The sequence below is a fragment of the Macaca mulatta genome, chromosome 15 (genome assembly GCF_049350105.2).
Source record: "Macaca mulatta isolate MMU2019108-1 chromosome 15, T2T-MMU8v2.0, whole genome shotgun sequence".
Lineage (NCBI taxonomy): Eukaryota > Metazoa > Chordata > Mammalia > Primates > Cercopithecidae > Macaca > Macaca mulatta.
In genome coordinates, this window is record NC_133420.1 from 123,895,343 (window position 1) to 123,914,923 (window position 19,581).

At 52.8% G+C, this 19,581-nt stretch overlaps 1 protein-coding gene across 42 annotated transcripts in view; it reads left to right on the forward strand.

Annotated features, from left to right (window-relative positions):
* Window positions 1-19,581, forward strand: part of WNK2 (WNK lysine deficient protein kinase 2) — a 141,221-nt gene that overhangs the window by 118,740 nt on the left and 2,900 nt on the right. For 14 of the 42 annotated variants that reach the window (XM_028835342.2, XM_077966355.1, XM_015117276.3 and 11 more), the window contains 5 exons: window positions 842-1,033; window positions 1,827-1,925; window positions 8,516-8,560; window positions 10,052-10,308; window positions 19,438-19,549. In XM_028835342.2, the coding sequence (XP_028691175.2) occupies window positions 842-1,033; window positions 1,827-1,925; window positions 8,516-8,560; window positions 10,052-10,308; window positions 19,438-19,549 (705 nt within the window). Of the gene's footprint in view, window positions 1-841; window positions 1,034-1,826; window positions 1,926-8,515; window positions 8,561-10,051; window positions 10,309-10,444; window positions 10,483-19,437; window positions 19,550-19,581 lie in introns of all 42 variants that reach the window. The other 28 variants (XM_077966361.1, XM_077966362.1, XM_028835340.2 and 25 more) reach the window with 10 other exon arrangements.

The following is a 19,581-nucleotide window of genomic DNA, read 5'->3' on the forward strand; positions in this document are numbered from 1 at the left end:
CAGCATGAAGGCAGTCCTGGTCCTCTGTCCTCATGCAGAGAGAGGCAAGGTCTGTGAGTGGGCAGGGGCTGCTCAGCGCTGGGCCTGAGCCCCTAGGCTGCAGGCTGTGCCAGGGAAACTCAGGCTGCCCTCCCTCACCTGCTCCTCTGCAGGGCACTGCATGGACGGATGGCGGCTGCTTCCTTTGACCCATTTCTCGGTGTGTGCCAGCTGAGCAGCTGTCGTTAGGGGCTGGGGAGGACGGGAGGACGGTGATGATCTCCCAGTCTGGTTAAAGCTGACACCTAGTCCTGGAGTGGCACTGTCCTGGCCCTGGGCAGTCACCAGCCCACATCCCTGCATGTCAGGGCTTCCTGAGGCCTGCTGAGCAGCAGTGCAGCCTGCTTGCTGGTTGAGAGCCCCGGCACTCTGGGCTGGAGCCCCTGTGAGCCCAGGTCCCCAAGCATGCCAGGCAAGCCACCGTAAGCTCACTGTAAGCCCACAGCCTTTGGGGTATACATCCATGAATTATACCCATTACACGAATTCAGAGAAAGTTCCCAGAGCTAAGGGAAGACTGAGATGAGAAGTACACAGGCCACTCCGTGCCTGGGTGTGTCTTCTGTCACTGTATTTGCTCAACACAAGTCCCGCACGGCAGTGGGGGCTGGTAGAGACTGGGCACTTCCTTTGCTCTTCCCCATCACTCCTGTGTGGGAGATGCGGCCACGTGCCTGTGGTCTGCAGGAGACGCGAGCTTCCCCAAGGTCACCCAGCAACGAGCAGGCAGAACAGACTCGATCCACACAGCCCCGACCCGGCGGGCCTCATCGTGCCTGTCGCCTCTTCTCCCCCCGCCCAGGTCACTTGGCTGACTCCAGCAGAGGCCCTCCCGCTAAGGACCCTGCCCAAGCCAGTGCGGGGCTCACTGCAGACAGCACGGGCCTGAGCGGGAAGGCAGTGCAGACCCAGCAGCCCTGCTCCGTCCGGGCCTCCCTGTCTTCGGACATCTGCTCCGGCTTAGCCAGTGATGGAGGCGGAGCGCGTGGCCAAGGTGATTTCCAGCTTGCCTGTCTCCGAGCATGTGCTAGCCACGTAGGGCCTCAGTGGTGTCCCCAGGAGCACTCCCGTATTGTGTAGAGGGGTTGCGAGCTGTGGCAAAGGCTGTTGAGAGGCTTCTTTTAAAAAGGAGAAAGAAAAGAAAAAAGACATAGTCTGTGGATGAAAGGAATGGAGTTGTCCCAACCACCACCAAGTCTTGCTTGTCAGCAGCTCAGGGGGAGGTGATGCTTTGCTAGAGCGGACCTTGGGGAAGTGGCTAGGACTGGGGAGGGCAGGGGACCTGGCATCCGGCCGTGTGCTCCGGCGCCAGTTCCCAGGCACTGGCTGCCCCACCCCCACCCCCACAGCGGAGCCAGATGGTGCTAAACACCGGGTCCTTCCAAAGTCCAGAGGGCCGGCTGGGGGGACGAGGGCACAGCTTTCGAGCTGGGAGTTTGGCCTTGAGGAGGAAATTCTCTCGTCAACGCTGCGTGGACAGCAGCAGCTGCTCAATAAGGTGCTCTCCTGTCCTCGCCATCTCTGTCCAGAGAAATCATGGTGACCATGAAGCCGCCCCGCCCCGCCCACCCCACCCTGCCCGCCCCTCTCCGGGCTGCTTCTCTTCTGCTCTCCCACTGCCTCCTTCCCATTACATGGTCAGTGGCTTTGGTGCTCCGGGCTGGGCTAGATGGAGCCGTGGATGTTAAGTGACGAGGCTGGTGTGGCTGTTGGTGTGGAGGAGGAATCGCAGCAACCTGTACTTGATGAGTGTCTCTTTGTTTTCTTCCCTTTATATTCATTTGCAGGCTGGACGGTTTACCACCCAACGTCTGAGAGAGTGACCTATAAGTCTAGTAGCAAACCTCGTGCTCGATTCCTCAGTGGACCCGTATCTGTGTCCATCTGTCTGTATTTGTTCTTTTGTATTTTATCACCTCCTGGCCCTTGGTTTTCTCCCCCGACCCCCTCCCTGTCTTCATTACCTTTCATACATTTCATAGGATGCCTCCCCCACCCCATTGAAGTCACCTATTTAATATCAAAGTGGAACCCCATGAGTCGGTCCCCGGAGCGGCGGCCGCCCGCGCCTACCCCCCAGCCCCGCACAGCGCGTGTGCATGCTCATGGCTGGTGCCTGGGCACGGAAAGCATGTGCAGCGGCTGGCCTGCCTTCCGCCCCGGGCACCTCTGCCCAGATGGTCTGGGGCCCTTTGCGTTTTTTTCGTCACCTCATTTATTTAATTTTTTTTATGTTGGATGTAGTTTTTTTTTTTCTGTTGCAATTGTGGCAAATATACATGTCCGCTGTCCCCAGTTCCAGCGACAACAAAAAGACAACCCCAACCTCCTCCAGATGCACAGTGTGTGTCACGCGTGTCTGGACTGTGAAGACATGCACATAGTGAGCCTATACGGTTCTAAAGGTCACTGGAGGGCGTGGTTTCTGTACCAGGGCCAGATCCCAGCACCCAGTACCCTGCCTACCCACCGCCCCGCGCCCTGCATGTGGAAATGCTGAGAGAACGTGCTCCAGTTCGGGCCTCCCCAGCCCCTCCCCACTGGAAGGGCAGGTCTGGTCCCCTCTGTCATTGCTCCTCACCCACCGCTGTCTCCAACCCAAAATAGGAGAGTGACAGCCTCCCGGGCAGCTCTTCTTTGGAGCATGCATCCTGCCTGGCCGGCTCCTTCCCTTCCTCCAGCCAGTGGGAGCACTTTAACTGCTGTATTTTCCTGTCACCTCCTGTGACCACAGGGATGAAGTCAATGACGCAGTTCCTCCAGTCGCTACTAAGCCAAAACCCAGTCCCAGCCTTGCTCAGATCCCCTGGAACACAGTTAGTGCCCAGGATCTCCATCTCCAGGGAAGGCTCTGCCTGCCTGGGGCCAGTCCCAAAGCAGGCAGTTTGTTTTTCACCCTCAGGACAATCGGCCAGTGAACCAAAAGCTGCGAGATTTTTAGGCTTTTGTCTTTTTAACAGGAAAATTAAGCTTTTTAACAATTGGATTGGATATGCTGGTTTGGGGCACGTGACTTTTTGCTTGTACAATAAAGATACATTGTACTTGTTGGGAGCCAGAGGCCATGCCCGTGGGAGGCGTCCACTGCCATCCACCCACTCCATCAGAGGTCCACGTGGGTCATCATTCTCCAGGCAGGCAGGTCGAGGACACAAGGGCCATGTAGAAATGCCAGGGCCTTCCCAGGGCTTCCCGTTCGTCTGTTTAACAGGCTGCCCCGTTTCGGCCACCGTGTCGTCTGGGCCGTTAGTCTGTGGGTCTGGGCGGCCTGGTGTCTGGTGAGTTGCTGAGTTGAGTCTGGGGAGGGGTGGGCGCCTCCCCCCACACCCCTGCGTCTCTGGGTCCTCTTATGGCAGCCAGCTGTGGTTGCTTCTCCGCAGCCGGTTCCTGGCCCTGCTGGCCTTGTGCCTCACTTGCTGCTCCTCTTCCGGCTCCTGCGTGTGTGGCTCGATCTGGGGCTGTCACTGGGGGTGAGGGCACCTGGGAGACTCAGTGCAGGGCGTTGCTGTCGGGTATGGCACCTACCCAGGCCCCACTTCCACCCCCGTGCTGTGTTTTGTGGTATTGCTTGTTTTCACGGCTTAGCCCCCATCAGGCAAGTCTTGGTCTTAGTCTTTTTGGGCCATAATGTCTCCCCCAATCCCCTGACACTCTGAAGTTGCTGGCCAGGGAGAGCCCAGGTGGGCCCCTCCCCTGGGCACCTCTCAAGCCCTGTCTGGATCAGCTCCAGGCCTCTGAAGTCTCTGCCACTCTCCTGGGATGTGGCTGGGACGGGCCCCTCCTGTCTCTGCCCTGGGCTCTGGAGGCTGGACTTCTTGTTGAGCCATCCACTGGCACATCTGCCGCTCCTGGATAACCCACAGGGCAGCGCAAAAGAGAAGGGAGAGCTGTGGGGTCTGTGAGGAGACCAGGCACCTCCAGGGGAAAGACTGCAGGGGCGGGGGCAGCCCTGTGAGCGCTGAGGCTGAGGACTTGGGCGGAGGCCGTGGGATTGCGCCAGGCTTGGAGGCCAGGAGGGAGGGATGCAGGCAGGGGTAGTGTGAGCAGATGGGCAGGAAGACGCTGAGGTGGGTGCATGGAAGATGCCGAGGAGTCGGGGGTCGCGCTGCAAGTAGAGGAGGAGCGGGGTGGATGCCAAGGCGCGGCTAGGGAGGGGCAGCCGGCGCAGCCTGTCCAGCCGTCGCTCCCTAGGGCCTAGGGAGAGCTTTCAGCTCACTCTCCTGGTGTGGGGCACCCCACTTCCTGGAAGAGAAAGTTCCAGGAAAACAGAATGTGTTAAAATTTGAAGTATAGAGGGATCCTGGCCTCTGTGAAGATCAGAGGAGATAAAATGGCCCCAGGCAGGGTGGGTTGAGGCCAAGCCAGAGGGTGGGCTGGGGGTGCCCAGGTGGCTGTGCCCAGGGATAGAGCAGGGCAGTGCAGCAGGCACCTCCAGAGGCCTGAGCTGACTCGAGGTGCAGGACAGGGAATAAAGCAGTGGAGGCTGGGAGCAGCAGGTGGACAGACCCCTAGGGAGTGCAAGGCCCCTGCTTGGAACCCCTATGAGCTGGGCCCCTTGGCACAGACCTGTCACCCAGCTTGCAGATGCCCCCTTGTGGTCAGCAGATGCTCTGGGGAGCTCACATGACTCAGTGCCCCAGAGCAGTCTTTTTTTTTTTTTTTTTTTTTTTTTTTTGAGACAAAGTCTCGCTCTGTTACCCAGACTGGAGTGCAGTGGCGAGATCTCAGCTCACTGCAACCTCCGCTTCCCTGGCTCAAGCAATCCTCCCACCTCAGCCTCCCAACCACAGGTCTGCACCACCACACCCAGCTACTTTTTTTTTGTATTTTTAGTAGAGACAAGGTCTCACCGTATTGCCTAGGCTGGTCTAGACCTCCTGGGCTCAAGCGATCCACCCACATTGGTCTCCCAAAGTGCTGGGATTATAGGCGTGAGCCACCTCACCTGGCCCAGTGCATTCTAAGGGATGTTGCCCTTGGAGACGGGGAGGAGGGTCAGGTGCCGATGCTGAGATGGCACCTCTGGTCATGGTTCTGTTGGTTCTGCTGGTTAGAAACGGGTCCTTCTGGATCCTCCCACCTGACCGGGCAGGTGCTGGCACCCTGTGGGCCTTTCTCTGCACGCTAGAGCCATGGGATTTCTCTTTGGGTTTTCTCCATGTTGGCTGTTGGCTGCAGCATGTTTGGCTCAGGCACCCTCCAGTGTCACTGCACGGTCCCTTCTAGGCCTCCTCCCACCGTGGAATGCTTTCATCCCTCCCGGCGGGGAGAGAGTGCGTGCTCAGCGAGCCCCTTTGCAGCAGGTGTTCAGGCGGCCTCGGGGTAGAGGGCATCCAGAGAGGAGGGCCCCCACCCTGCACTGCGCCCACCAGGCCCTGCCCTCTGCAGCCAGGGTGGTCAGTGCTGCACACCACTGTGGGCTGTCTGTGGAGCAGGCCTGTGTGCGACAGGGCCTAGTGCAGTGTGGGGTCATTTAGCTCAGGGCAACAAGAAAACAGCCTCAGGTCTCCCTGGGCAGAGCCAAGGCGGATCCTGCTTCCCAATGCATGCTTTGTAGACAGTTTTTGGCTCAAAAACATGGTTGTTCAATACGTAGACACCCTAAAAGGGGTTTCGTCCCTGGATGCCCGTTTTTCTCTTGTGAAAAAGGAGCCAGTGCTGACCGTGGTGGGGGCTGACCCAGCTGAGGGCGCGTGGGAGGTCGTAGGGGGCTGAGGTGAAGCCACCAGGGCGCCCGTGACGGGAGGTGAGCTGCCCTGGCTGTCCTGTGGGCTGCTGGGCGGTATTGAGCCCTGTGAGGTGAAAAGTGAGTGTGACAGATCGCTCAGGGGCTGACCACTTTTTAGGCCCCCTGTCCCAGGCACACACCCTCAGTTTGAATCCTTCGTGGTTGAGAAGTCTTCTTGGCCACAGGCTGAGGGTCTGGACGGGGCAGGTGCTCGGGGCACCCAGAGGCCAGGGCCGTTGACCCGAGAGCAGGCTGTTTCTGTGCCGGAGCGAATCAGGGCTGGAGTGGGGAGGGAGCCTCCGCTTGTGCCTCGGGGGTTCAGCTGATGTCGGCTGCACAAAAGCAGGAGATGCCAAGTCCAAGAGCCGGCCCTCCTGTCATCCTGTGTGCTGCCACTTTACATTCTGGGAAGAAAGCAGCGGATCTCCCAACAGCTGGGATGAGGCCGCCAAGCCCCCGCCCCAGCACCACTGAGCAGTCCAGGGCCTTGGCGCTGCCTCTTCCTGGGCCTGGCTAGGGAGAGAAGCCCCACAGGGAGACCGAGGTGGGCCTGGCATCAATCAGCAGCCTCCTGAAAGTTTCCTTCGTTCTCCCATTGCTGCCTTATGGACAGGAGGTGGGGGTGCTTGTCCTGGCACAGAGCGAGTGGCAGGGGGCCGGGGGGGCTGTCTTCGGGTGCCATCTGCATGGTGGGCAAGTGAGGGGCAGCGCCCAATGCAGGCTGAGGCTCTGGAGAGGTGGACTAAGGAGCCACCTAAGGATGGGCAGGGCTGTCCAGAGTGTGGAGAGGTCTCTGCCCCAGTCCAGTTGTCTGCTGTGAGTGGCCTTGAAAGGCTGGCACCCATCAGTTTGCCCAGAGGTCTAGGAGCCGTCTGCACACTGGTCACTGGGGCCCGAGTTTAGGTAGGGCCCATGGAGGCCTCCGTGGGCCAGGGTTGCTCCCTGGCTCTGAGCAGGTGCGGTGTCCTCCACACACTCCAGACCCCGGGTTCCCAGGGTGGTGAGTCAGTCCCAGCTCTGATCGCAGGTCCAGGCTCCCTCTGGTGGTTCCCAGCCGGCAGCTGGCCTGTTTGGTGTTCTTCCCAGCAGGGCAACAGCCAGGAATTAGCCCTGAATGTAGAGTTCCAGCCACACCAAGAGCTACCAGATAGGCACAAAGCAGCTTTTTGAAGCACCTGGCTTAGGGCCATCTACATGGGACCATGGGCTATAGTCCCCCACAAAGCCTGCCAGGGAAATTGGTGCTCACCCAGTGCCCCTACACATTGGATCCCCCCTAGGCTACATCACAGACGTTAGGGGCCCCTCCTGCGCTACAGAAAACCAGCCATACCTCCCCTGCAAACTTCAGTGAGCCATCGAGGGGGTATCAACTCTGTGTTCCTGGCAGGGTTTCATCTCAGAACAGAGCAGCCAGGGAACAGCCCTTCGGAGCTGCTCACCCAGAGCCTACTGGTCTGAATCCCTCCCGCTGCGCTCCCTCCTTTTTATTTGAACAGTAAAGTCTGCAACAGAACGCCACCTCACCTTTCTTTCCCCACATTAGCTCAGGAACAGACAGAATGGACTAAAAATACTCAGTTGAGCTAAGTTTCCAAGTCCAGGATGCACAGCTCAGGCCGAGCGTGGGCCGAGGAGCTGGACAACAAGTTGCCCACTGTCCCCCGAGGCGGGAGGCATGGGCCCTTCTGGAGAAGGCAGGCAGACGTCGCCAGGTTTTCTGAGTCCCTGGAAGATCAGAGTCGCTCCTGTTTAGGTCTCTCGGGAACAGCTCCCTGCTGCGGAGGGAGTGTGCTCCTGGCAGGGGGCCGTGGGCTGGAGTGTAGACAGAGCCTCCGTGCTAGTGTGGCTTTGCTGAGTGACCTTGGGGAAGCCTGAGCCTGTTCTTGCCCGTCCCAGCTCTGCCTGCCCATAAGGATAAGCGGGGATGGCCGCGCCTTCCGGCCCAGCCTGCCCTGGGGACCTTGTCCCCACCAGGCTGGGCACTGACTGGCTAGGACGTTGCATTCAGTGTACACCAGGTGGCCTCTGGGTAGTTGGGACCAGTCAGTTTAGTGGCGGTCCGAATTACAAGGAGGCCAGAAGTGTTCCAGGCTGAGGCCTTGCCCTACCCCTTGTGGATACTGACTTCTAATGAGGCGGCAGTGTCCCCAGACATTGGGGTCAGTCCCTAGATAGAAACCCTGGGTCCTCTACTCAACGCCTGCTGCTGACCTCATCACCTGAGGCAGCCATCTGAGATCCAGACTTGGCCTCCAACCTGCAAAACAATGTATCTTTTTGCACTTGGAAAACCTCTGATGGGCTTCGGCGGCCAAGCCCAGCCGTGCCCGGCTCCATTCCAGAGCTCCCGTGGCCGACTCTCAGCAGGGTGTCCTGCCTCCGTCAGTGGGGCTCCCAGAAGCCTGATGTTTGAAAGCCAAGCGCTGTGCTTTGCTTTTTTCTTTTTTTCTTTTTTCTTTCTCTTTTACTTTTCTTTGAATATGCTTCTAGAGACAAACACTTCTCCCTGAAGCTTGGGGGCTTGGCCCTGGCACCTCTGCCCCCTCGGCGAAGCTCGTGGGAGCCTGCACCCTCTCTCCGGGGGCTGCCCCGTTTCCCCCAGCCGGGTCGGCCCTCTCTCTGAACTGCTGCCTGTGTCTGCCCCTCCCTGCACACTGACGACTTTTGCTTAGTGTGGTAGCGTGTCCCGGTGTGTGCTGTTCTGCCTAACTCTGTGGTCTTGTGTCGTTTCTTTCTCCCTTGCAGGGTCTGCCCTGAAGCGTCTCTGCCTAGGCAAAGAACACAGCAGTAGTAATTATCCGGGTTTTTTCCCCCTTTGTCCTCTCTCATTGCATGGGCTTTCTCGTGGCTAGTACACATCAGGGTTCCCGCGGCTGGGCGGGCGTGGGCCGGCCCTGTGCCTGCCCCGCGCCTGCTCCATGCCTCTCGGCCAGGCGCCGCTTCGCTTCTGCCTGGCGGGATCGCTGCCCTCGGCTCCCCCGTGTGTCTCCGTGGCGCCTAGAGTTTGTGCGGTCTCGCCAGTTCACATCTAACGGGCTTATCCTTCCCCGGAACACCCGCAAATTGCCAATCATTAATTGGCTCCTTTTCCAAAACCATAGGAATGAGTATTTCCTTGAAGTCCTAAAGATGAGTGCCTCCCCACGAGGAGAGATGCCAGGACTGAGTGGGTATTAGTCTCCCTGGGCCACTCACCTTCTCTCTCTCTCTCTCATCTTTCTCTCTTGAAAAAAATTTTTTTTTCTTTTCTGGCTGAACTTTTCATGTAGGAATAGCTCCATGTGTGTCAAATCTCATCACTAATTTTTAATTGTCTGTGTCTGTGCTTTTTCATTGCTAGCCACTAAAGTCCACTACATTTTGGGACAGCTTGTTTGAAGAGATGGTCATTAGGCTGTTTTTCTATGCAGAACATTTTTAAATTGGCTTATTCAAAATTGCCAACCAGAAATGACATGTGTTGTGTGGAAAGGGTATGATTTAAAAATTTTAAAGTCTCGTTTATGCTTTGAATGAAGCAGCCGAGTGCTCTGGTGTGCTAATAGTCAGCAGAGCGGCTCCCAGCTCGCTCCTGCAGCAGGGCGTTGGCCGCAGCCCACGGCAGGAGCTGGTGGGGCCTCATCAGGCAGCCCCAGGCATGGGTACCCTTTATGAATACCTTCCTCTAACGCTCTGGTCAGGACAATTTCTACGTCTGGAATTCCAAACAACCAGACCATTAAAATTCATGGGAATGCAAGTCAGACAGCCCTGGCAGGCATTTTCCCACGGGCCAGGGGGCCGCCTGCAGGCCAGCCAGCCAGCCGCGTGTGCTGAGCGCTCACACAGTACTCCACCGCCCGGCGTCCTCATGTTACGGCTGAGGATGCACAGGCCAGAGAGAGCCCGAGGAACCTGACTCTAGGCACCGTGACGGCGAAGCCCAGTGTGTCTGGCTGTGCCAGGAGTTTCCTGAGCTCTCTCACACGTGAGTCTGGGGACGGGCAGCGGTGGGCACAGAGTGGATGCTGAGCAGAGGCTGCCGGCTGCTACAGGGTCCTGTCCCCTGGCCTGGCTTCTGAGGTGGGTGATGGCCACCTGGCACAGCCCATGGAAATGCCCCACCGTGTCTGACCCTGGGCAGCCAGGCCCCTTAGTCCGACCGCCTCTTGAAGCAAGGTGCTGCCTGGCCCAAGTGAGACCATTGTCTCAGCTGTCACGTAAGAACGAACGCGGCCAGCCCACTGGGGGCCTGGGCGCACGTGTGGCGTCACCAATCCTGGCCTGTGTGTGACTCCCCAGGGTCCTCCACCAGCAGCCTGGCCCCAGGCCCTGAGCCAGGCCCCCAGCCCGCCCTGCACGTCCAGGCGCAGGTGAACAACAGCAACAACAAGAAGGGCACCTTCACGGACGACCTGCACAAGCTGGTGGATGAGTGGACGAGCAAGACGGTGGGGGCCGCACAGCTGAAGCCCACGCTCAACCAGCTGAAGCAGACCCAGAAGCTGCAGGACATGGAGGCCCAGGCAGGCTGGGCTGCCCCTGGCGAGGCGCGGGCTGTGAGTGCCGGGCGGGCGGGGCGGGGGCTCCTGGGGTGGGGTAGCCTTGCCTCCAGCATTTGCTAGTGCCCTGTGTGGCAGAGGGGTGTCCAGTTAAGCTCTTCACTTTCATGATCCGAGTTCATTCTCCCCACAGCCCCAAGAACTAGGCTTCTCCACATTACAGATTGGGAGGTGAGCGACGCGCCCACAGCTCTGCAGCTGGCAGGTGGAAAGGCCAGGCCAGGCCAGGCCGGGGCTGTGACTCCACAGCTCAGATACAGCAGCAGCCCCAGCCTGGGCAGCCCGAGCCCTGCACTCAGAGCAGGTGGCCCCGGTCTTGGCGGACGGGCCCACCTCTGCCTGGGTTCTGTTTGTGCCCACGCTGGAGACCAGGGCAGCTGTGCTTGTCACCCAAGTGACACCAGCCTTGGGCCGTAGCTCACACGCACCTGAGCCAACGTGGGGCAGAAGTGAGGACCTGCTGTCCTAGGTTTCACACCTAACTTGTTCTGATGTCAGCGTGAGTTGGAGAAGCATCTGCTGTTTTGCAGCTTTCTGGAGGGGTTTGTGGAAGACTGGTGTTATTTCTATCTCAGATACTTAGTAAAGGTCATTTGTGAAGCCATCTGGGCTGGAGTTTTGTTTTTCTATTTTTTAGCGTGGGATACTTTCCTCTATGATCTTTTACCTTACAAATTTTCAAACACACAGAAGAGTTGAAAATTCTGCCGTGAACATCCTTAGTTAGACCCACTCCGTACACTCTAACTGACATTTCTGCTGTATTTATCACACACCTGTTCATTCCTTGAGGGCCCAGTGGTTACTATGGATTCAATTTCTTCTGAACTTCTCACACCATTTGGATTTTCTGTTTCGTTTTGTTAAATTCTGCCTTTCTGGCGATTGGTATCTCTCCTCTAAATTTATCTAAAATTGTAAATTGCCATAAAATTATCCATAATAGCTTTTATTTTTTTCCATTTGCAGGATTTACAGTGATGTCCTGATTTCATTCCTGACGGTGGTGATTTCTGCCTCCTCTCTCTGCCTCTCCTTTGCTCTTTTTCTTTATGCAGTCTCCTTAGGGGTGTCCATTTTATTAGCCCATTCAAAGAACACGTTTTGTGTTTGATAGTCTTTAGTGTGTGTTTCATTAATTTATTTTCTTATTTCTTGCCTTCTATCTTTGGGTTAATTTTGTTGTTCTGGAAAGTTTCTTAAGACATGTTCATTGATTTCTAGCCTTTCCATGATAATGTAGGCATTCAAGGGTATAAAGTGCCCACTGATGGTTTTAGCTGCATCCCAAAAGTGTGCAGCTTCTCATTAACTTTTGTTTGAAAATATTGTATAATTTCTGTTGCTATTGGAAGTAAGTGTGGTTGTTAGTTTTCAGATGACCTTTTGTCCGTGTGTTTTTGTGTGGCTGCACTGTGCTAGGAGAGCAGACTCGGTGCTTTCGGTCTGTGGAGATCTTCCGGGACTGGCTGTTGACCCGGCTGTCAGTCTTTGTTGCTGTTCCAGATGCTGGAGCTGAATCTGTTTCCCTCTCTCCACATCCACACTCCCAAGCTCCACCGCTGTGGCTTCTGTTCTGAACCACTGCAGGGCCCTCTTGACAGGTACACCTCCGCCAGTCTGAGTCCTCAGATTGATTCTCAGTGGAACCCCATTATTCTAGGACAAAGTCAGGAATCCTGAACATGGCCCCACAGCTCCGTGAGGCTGCACCTGGAGCCTGGGCAGGCTCATCTCTGCTGCCTGGGCTCCAGCTATATCGGCGTTCAGGATTAGCAGAGCTAACTGTTGTTCAGATATTCTGGATTCTTTTTAAGTATAAGGGTTTTTTTTAACTATTAATTTTGTCATGGCAAAAAATATAAAACACAAAATTTACCATTTTACCCATTTTCTTTTTTCTTTTTTTTTTTTTTGAGACGGAGTCTTGCTCTGTAGCCCGGGCTGGAGTGCAGTGGCCGGATCTCAGCTCACTGCAAGCTCCGCCTCCCGGGTTTACGCCATTCTTCTGCCTCAGCCTCCCGAGTAGCTGGGACTACAGGTGCCCGCCACTTCGCCCGGCTAGTTTTTTTTGTATTTTTAGTAGAGACGGGGTTTCACGGTGTTAGCCAGGATGGTCTCGATCTCCTGACCTCGTGATCCGCCCGTCTCAGCCTCCCAAAGTGCTGGGATTACAGGCTTGAGCCACCGCGCCTGGCCAATTTTACCCATTTTCAAACGTACAGTTCAGTGGCATGAAGTACATTCAGAGCACTGTGCAACCATCGCCATCCATCCACTGAACCTTTTCATCTTCCCCAAGGAAACTCTGTCCCCATTAAACACTAGTTCCCCAGCCCTCTCTCTGGCACCTCTGGTTTCCCAGGCCCTGGTAGCCTCTGTCCTTCCTTCTGTCTCTATGACTTTGACAACTCTAAGTACCTCATATAAGTGGAACCATACAGTATGTGTATGATTGGTGAATGGCTTATTTCATTTGATACAGTGTTTTCAAGGTGCATCCATGTTGTAGTATGTATCAGAACTTTTTAAAATCAGCCAGGCATGGTTGCACATGCCTGTGGTCCCAGCCACCCGGGAGGCTGAGGTGGGAGGATTGCTGGAGCCCAGGAGTTCGGGGCTGCAGTGAACTATGATCGCACCACTGCACTCCAGCCTGGGCGACAGAGCAAGACGCTGTCTCAAAAATAAATAAATCCAGAATACTGTGCTGCCACCACCACTGTTCATCTCCACCTTTTTTTATTGTGTGAAACTCTGTACCCATTAAATAATAACTTCCTATTGTCCCTCCCCCAGCCTCTGGCAACTTCCATTCTGCTTCCGGTCTCTCTGACTGACTCCTCTATGTACCTCACAGAGTGGAATCACACAGTGTCTGTCTTTTTCCACTGGCTTATTCTGCTTAGCAAAACGTCCTCCAAGGGCACCTTTGATGACATCCATGTTGTAGCATGTCCGATTTCCTTTCCTTTGAAGGCCAAGTGATAGTTCATTGTATCTGTGTACCACATCCATTCTCAGTGGAATCCTGTTATGGGATTGTCTGTCATTTCTGTGAGTGGACAGTTGGGTGACTTCCATCTTTTAGCTGTTATTAATCTGCTGTGAACATAGTATCCCTTCAAGATCCTGCTTTTATCCTTTTGGGTATAAACCCAGAAGTGAATTGCTGGATCATATGATAATTATATGATAGTTTTTCGAGGAACTGTTTTCAATAACAGCTATACCATTTGACATTTCCACTAACAGTGCACAAAACTTCCAGTTTCTCCACATCGGTGCCAACAGGAGATTTCCTTTCTGGGTTTTTTGGTTTTGTTTTTTTGTTGTTTTCTTTTTTTTTTTTTTGAGACAGAGTTTTGCTCTTTGGCCCAGGCTGGAGTGCAATGGCACGATCTCGGCTCACTGCAACCTCCACCCCTCAGGTTCAAGCAATTCTCCTGCCTCCCGAGTAGCTGGGATTATAGTTGTCTGCCACCATGGCCAGCTAATTTTTGTATTTTTAGTAGAGATGGAGTTTCACCATGTTGGTCAGGCTGGTCTCGAACTCCTGACCACAAGTGATTCACCCGCCTCAGCCTCCCAAAGTGCTGGGATTACAGGCGTGAGCCACTGCGCTTGGCCATCCTTTCAGGTTTTTGATGGGAGCCATCCTCTCAGGTGTGAATTGGTATCTTGTGGTTTTGCTTTACATTTTCCTAATTAAGTAGTGACATTGAGCAGCTTTTCATGTGCTTATTGGCTGTTTCTATGTCTTCCTTGAAGAAGTATTTATTGAAGTCTTCTGCCAATGTGTGAATCAGCTTGTTTTTTTCATTGTTGAGTTTTAGGAATTTTCTGCATAATCCAGATATTAATCCCTTATCAGATATATGATCTGTTGGCAGTGCCTTTGGATGCACAAAGGTTTTAAAATTTGTCTTGTTTTCATTTGTTGCCTATGCCTTTATATCCAAGAAATCACTGCCAAATCCAGTGTCGTGAAACCTTTTCCTTAAGTTTTCTATTAAGAGTTTTCTGGTTTTTGCTTTGACATTTAGAATGAGTTGATTTTTTCTTCTTCTTCTTTTTTCCTAAGATTGTGTCTCACTCTGTCGCCCAGGCTGGAGTGCAGTGGCGCAATCTCAGCTCACCACAACCTCCACCTCCCGGGTTCAAGCAGTTCTCCTGCCTCAGCCTCCCAAGGAACTGGGACTACAGGCGCCCGCCACCACGCCCAGCTAATTATTTTATTTTATTTTTAGTAGAGACGGGATTTCACCATGTTGGCCAGGATGGTCTCAATCTCTTGACCTCATGATCCGCCTGCCTCAGCCTCCCAAAGTGCTGGGATAGAGTTGATTTTTGTGAGGCAAGGCAGGGCTCCACCTTCTTTTTTTGGTATGTGCATATCCAGTTTTCCCCACAGAAGTTGTTGAAAACTGCTTTCCCCCTTGAATGGTCTTGGCCCCCTCGTGGAGAGTCACTGCAGCGTAAGAGTTTACCTTCATCTCTGGGCTCTCCTCTCCTGTGACTCCTGCAGTGTGTTACTCATCCACTTCATGGTGGACCACAGACCCCTCTGGCTCTGTCCACTCTGCCACCTTTTTCCTCTGCTCCTCACACAATCATTTCAAGTGTCTCCAGCTTGCTGATTCTTTATTCTGCCTGCTCAGATCTGCCAGTGAACCCCTCTAGTGAATTTGTAAATGTCAGTTACTGTTTTCAGCTCTTCTAGTTCCACCTGGTCCCCTTCATAATTCCTGTCTGTTGATATCCTCGTTGTGTTCCTGTGTGATTTTCCTGACTTCCTGCAGTTCTGTGTCCGTGGCTTCCGTGAGTTCTTTGAGCACATTTAGGATATTTGATTTAAAGCCTTTGTTTACTAAGTCCAATGTCTAGGCTTCCTTGGGGATGTTTTTGTCAGTTAAATATTTTCCTCTGAATGAATCATACCTTCCTGTTTTATTTTCTTTAGATTTTAGGTCAGTAAATTTTTCTTTGTGTCTAAACTGCTGTTAAACCTATCCATTCAGTTTTTAATTTGGGTTATTGTGTTTTTCACTTGAATTCTTTTTTTTTTTTTTTTTTTTTAAACCACATCTGCCATATCTTTAAAAAAAAAAAAAAAAGGTTTCTAACTCTCTACCAAAAATCTCTATCTTGTATCTCCTTCACATAATATTTTTTAGTTTTTGTTTGCTCTTTGGCCTAGTTTTTCTTCATATTGCCTTGTCTTTTGTGACTTTTTAAATATTGTGTGTAGAACATTGTAGTTGAAATTTTATTTGCAAAAAAAATTTGAGGTCTAATAGTAGGTTTCTCATTATTGTTTAATTTGCCTTAGAGCACCTTTTCATATTCTTATCAGCCATCTTTTAAAAAGTGGTCAAGGATAGTGACCATTTAAAAGTTGATTTATTTATCTTTTTATTATTGATTTGTGGGTGTTCATTATATATCTTTTGTCGTATACAAGGGGACTTCCAAAAGTTCACAGAACAATGAAATTAAAAGATAAATATAAGAAATATATGACTGGCCATGGTAGCTCACACCTGTAATCCCAGCACTTAGAGGCTGAGGTGGGTGGATTGATTGAGTCCAGGAGTTCAAGACCAGCCTTTGCAATATGGCAAAACCCCATCTCTACAAAAAATACAAAAATTAGTTGGACTGCCGGGTGCGGTGGCTCACGCCTGTAATCCCAGCACTTTGGGAGGCTGAGGCAGGTGGATCACCTGAGGTCAGGAGTTCAAGACCAACCTGGCCAACATGGTGAAACCCTGTCTCTACTAAAAGTACAGAAAACAAAAAACAAAAAACAAAAACAAAAACAAAAAAATTAGCCCAGCATGGTGGTGGCTCCTGTAATCCCAGCTACTCAGGAGGCTGAGGCAGAAGAATCGCTTGAACCCGGGAGGCAGAGGTTGCAGTGAGCCGAGATTGTGCCATTGCACAACAGCCTGGGCAACAAGAGCGAAACTCTGTCTCAAAAAAAATAAAAAAATAGCTGGGCATGGTGGTGCATACCTATAATTACAGCTACTAAAGAGGCTGAGGTAGGAGGATCGCTTGAGTCCGGGAGTTCAAGGCTACAGTGAGCTGAGATGGCGCCACTGCACTCCAGCCTGGGTGACAGAGCAAGACCCTGTCGAAAAAAAAAAAAAAATAGCTGGGCATTGTGGCGCATACCTATAGTTATAGCTACTAAAGAAGAAATAGAAACTTTTTTCTTAACACGAGCGCCATCAAGTTCAAGACACCTTTATGAGCAATGATGCCAGCCATTTAGTCCCTCCCTAAAGACCTGATGGTTCTGGGAATTTAACCATGGCCATTGAGTCTTTTTTACATTATTAATTGACAAAATGGGTACCCTTTACAGATGTTTTAAAATTAGGAAGCAAAAAGAAGTCAGAAGGAGCCAAATCAGCACTGCAGGGTAGATGCCTGACGATCTCCCATGGAAACTCTTGCAAAATCAGCCTTGTTTGCTGAGAGGAATGAGCAGGAGCACTGTCATGATGGAGATGGACTCTCTGGGGAAGCTTTCCCGGGAGGGGGTTTGCTGAAGCTTTGGCTAATGTTCCCTCAACACTCTCATACTAAGCGGATGCCACTATTCCTTGTTACCCCTCCAGAAAGTCGGCAAGCAGAATGCCTTAAGCATCCCAAAAGCTGTTGCCACAATCTCTGCTCTTGACTGGCCCACTTTTGCTCTGATGGGACCACTTCCAGCCCTCAGCGCCATTGCCTTGACTGCGCTTTGTCTTCAGGACCACACTGGGAAAAACATGTTTCACGTCGTTACAGTTCAAAGAGAGCTTCACGATCTCCATCCCACTTGTTCAAAGTTTCCACGGACAGCTCTGCTGTTTCCCTGCGCCCGATCTCGGTGCAGTGGTTTTGGCACCCACTGAGTGGAAAGTCTGCTCAACTTCCATTTTTCTGTCAGCATTGTGTAAGCTGAACCTACTGAGATGTCTGCGGTGTTGGCCACTGCTTCTGCTGTTATCCAGTGTCCTCTGCACTTACGGCTCAGACCAGATGAGTGTTTTCCTCACCAAGTGGTACGGATGGCCTGCCACTGTGGGTTCTGTCTTCAGCATGGTCCCATCCCTTCTTAAAACAAGTCAACCATTTGTAAACTGCTATTTTCTTTGGGGGCATGAACCCCGTAAACTTTTCAGAAAGCATCAGTGATCTCACCATTCTTCCACCCAAGCGTCACCATCCATGTGATGTTGGTTCTTGCTTGGCAGAATTCACGTTATTGTGATGGAGGCTCTTTTCAAACTGAAATCTTCTCCTTCTTAGTGCCTCAGACTGCCTCGTCTTCAGACATGTTATAATGAGTTAGTACAAGTGTATTTGGGTGCGAAGATCTTTTTTGAAAGTCATGCATAGTTTTTTCATGATATGTATTTTCCATGAATTTTTTGAAGACCCCGTAATGGATATAGTCTACTGATCTGTGGCTTCTGTTTTTGCTTTCTTAGTGGTGAACATGAAATGGCAAAAATTTTAATTTTGTTTTTCCTAAAAGCTTTGCAGCTTTAGCTATTGCTTTTGCTCCGGTGAGCCATCTCAAATGAACACTCGTGTATATTCTGATGTAGAGGTCAGTCTGTTTTCTTCCTCTGTGCATATCTGATCGTTCCAGTCCCTTCCTCTCCATACTGAATTGTACTGAATTGGGCAGACATTTGTCAAGTGGCCGTCGGTGTGTAGGTCCATTTCTGAATTTGCTATTTTGTTTCCTGTAGGAATTCCCTTATTGTGGCAACACCACACTCTCTTAATGACTGACGTTTTCTAGGAAGTTTAATCTTTGCTCAGGAAAGACTTTCAGTATTGATCTTCTTCAAGAATTTCTTGATTTTTTTCAGGTCGTTAATATTTGCATATGTTTTAGGAACAGCCTGTCACTTTCTGTAGGCTAGCCCACTGGGATTTCCATTGGGAGTGTACTCAGTCTGCCGATTAGCTGGGTGAGATTAGACATACGAACAACACGAGCATTCCTGTGAACGTGGTGTCCATTTACTGGCATCTTTTTTGTTTCTCTGCAGTGTAAAGATGTTATACATCTTTCATTAAATTTATCCCTAGGTAGCTGATGTTTTGGAATGCTATCATAAATATTAGTTTTCTTTAAATTTCCTTTTCCAGCTTCCTGTTACTAGAATATAAAACTATGGTTGACTTTCATATCTCATATCCTGCGATTGTGCTAAATTTGCTATTAGTTCTAGGAATTGGTTTGTCCGTTCTTGTGGGTTTTCTGCACACACAGTCTTATCATCTGCACGAGGCCAGTTCTCCTTCTCTCTGTCCATTCTGTGCGGGTGACTCCTTTTCCTGCCCGCCTGGAGATCCCTGCTGTGTCGACTGGAAGCATGGAGGCACCTCGGGGAGGTGTTGGGCATTTTGCTGTGGGCAGGGGCTCAGCTGTTAGTTCCGTAGAGGCCCTTCCAGATGAGGAGCCCCCTCCAGCCCTGGCTGCTGAGCATGATTTCCAGGAAGGGGTGTGGAAGTCGCCGAGTGCCCTCCATGCACCTGTGACCAGTGCCCAGTGGGGCCCTCCCTGGAGTGGAGCGGAGTGACTCCCCGTGGCCAGCAGCCTTGCCTTCCTGGGGCACACCCCGCATACGGCTTCTCCCCGGGTTGGGAGAGTGGAAGGGCTGCCTTGCCACCACCTCCCTGCACGCTTGCTTCGCCCAGGTCCTGGGGCGTTGCGCCTGCCAGCTCCTGGGTGGTTCATGCTCCTGTGAGGGCACTGAGCAGCCAAGCAGGAGGCCTTTGTGGTGGCTGAGTAGAGGCGTGTGGGGCCACTTACGCGCCCTCAGGGGCCAGGCCCCACCAGTCCTCCTCCAAGGCCCGTTCTGGCTGGTGGACATCGGGTGTGTGGCCTAGAGACTATCAGGCTGCAGCTTGGGGAAGCAAACAAGGGAGGGTGATGGTTCGTGGCCCCACACCATCATTCTGGTGTCAGCCCTGAGGGGGTGCCTGTCACCGCAGGTTCCAGGACCACTGTCTCCTGAGGATGGAGAAACCGTGGCACCTTGGGGGCCACTCAGGGAGGCCAGCTGATTGCAGCCACGTGTACCTTCCTCTTCTCGTCTCTGTGTTTTGTAGATGACCGCACCTCGAGCAGGAGTGGGGATGCCACGTCTGCCCCCAGCGCCCGGCCCTCTCTCCACCACGGTCATTCCCGGAGCCGCCCCGGCCCTGTCCGTGCCCACACCAGGTACTGCCCTCTCCAGCCTCCCAGCCCCATCC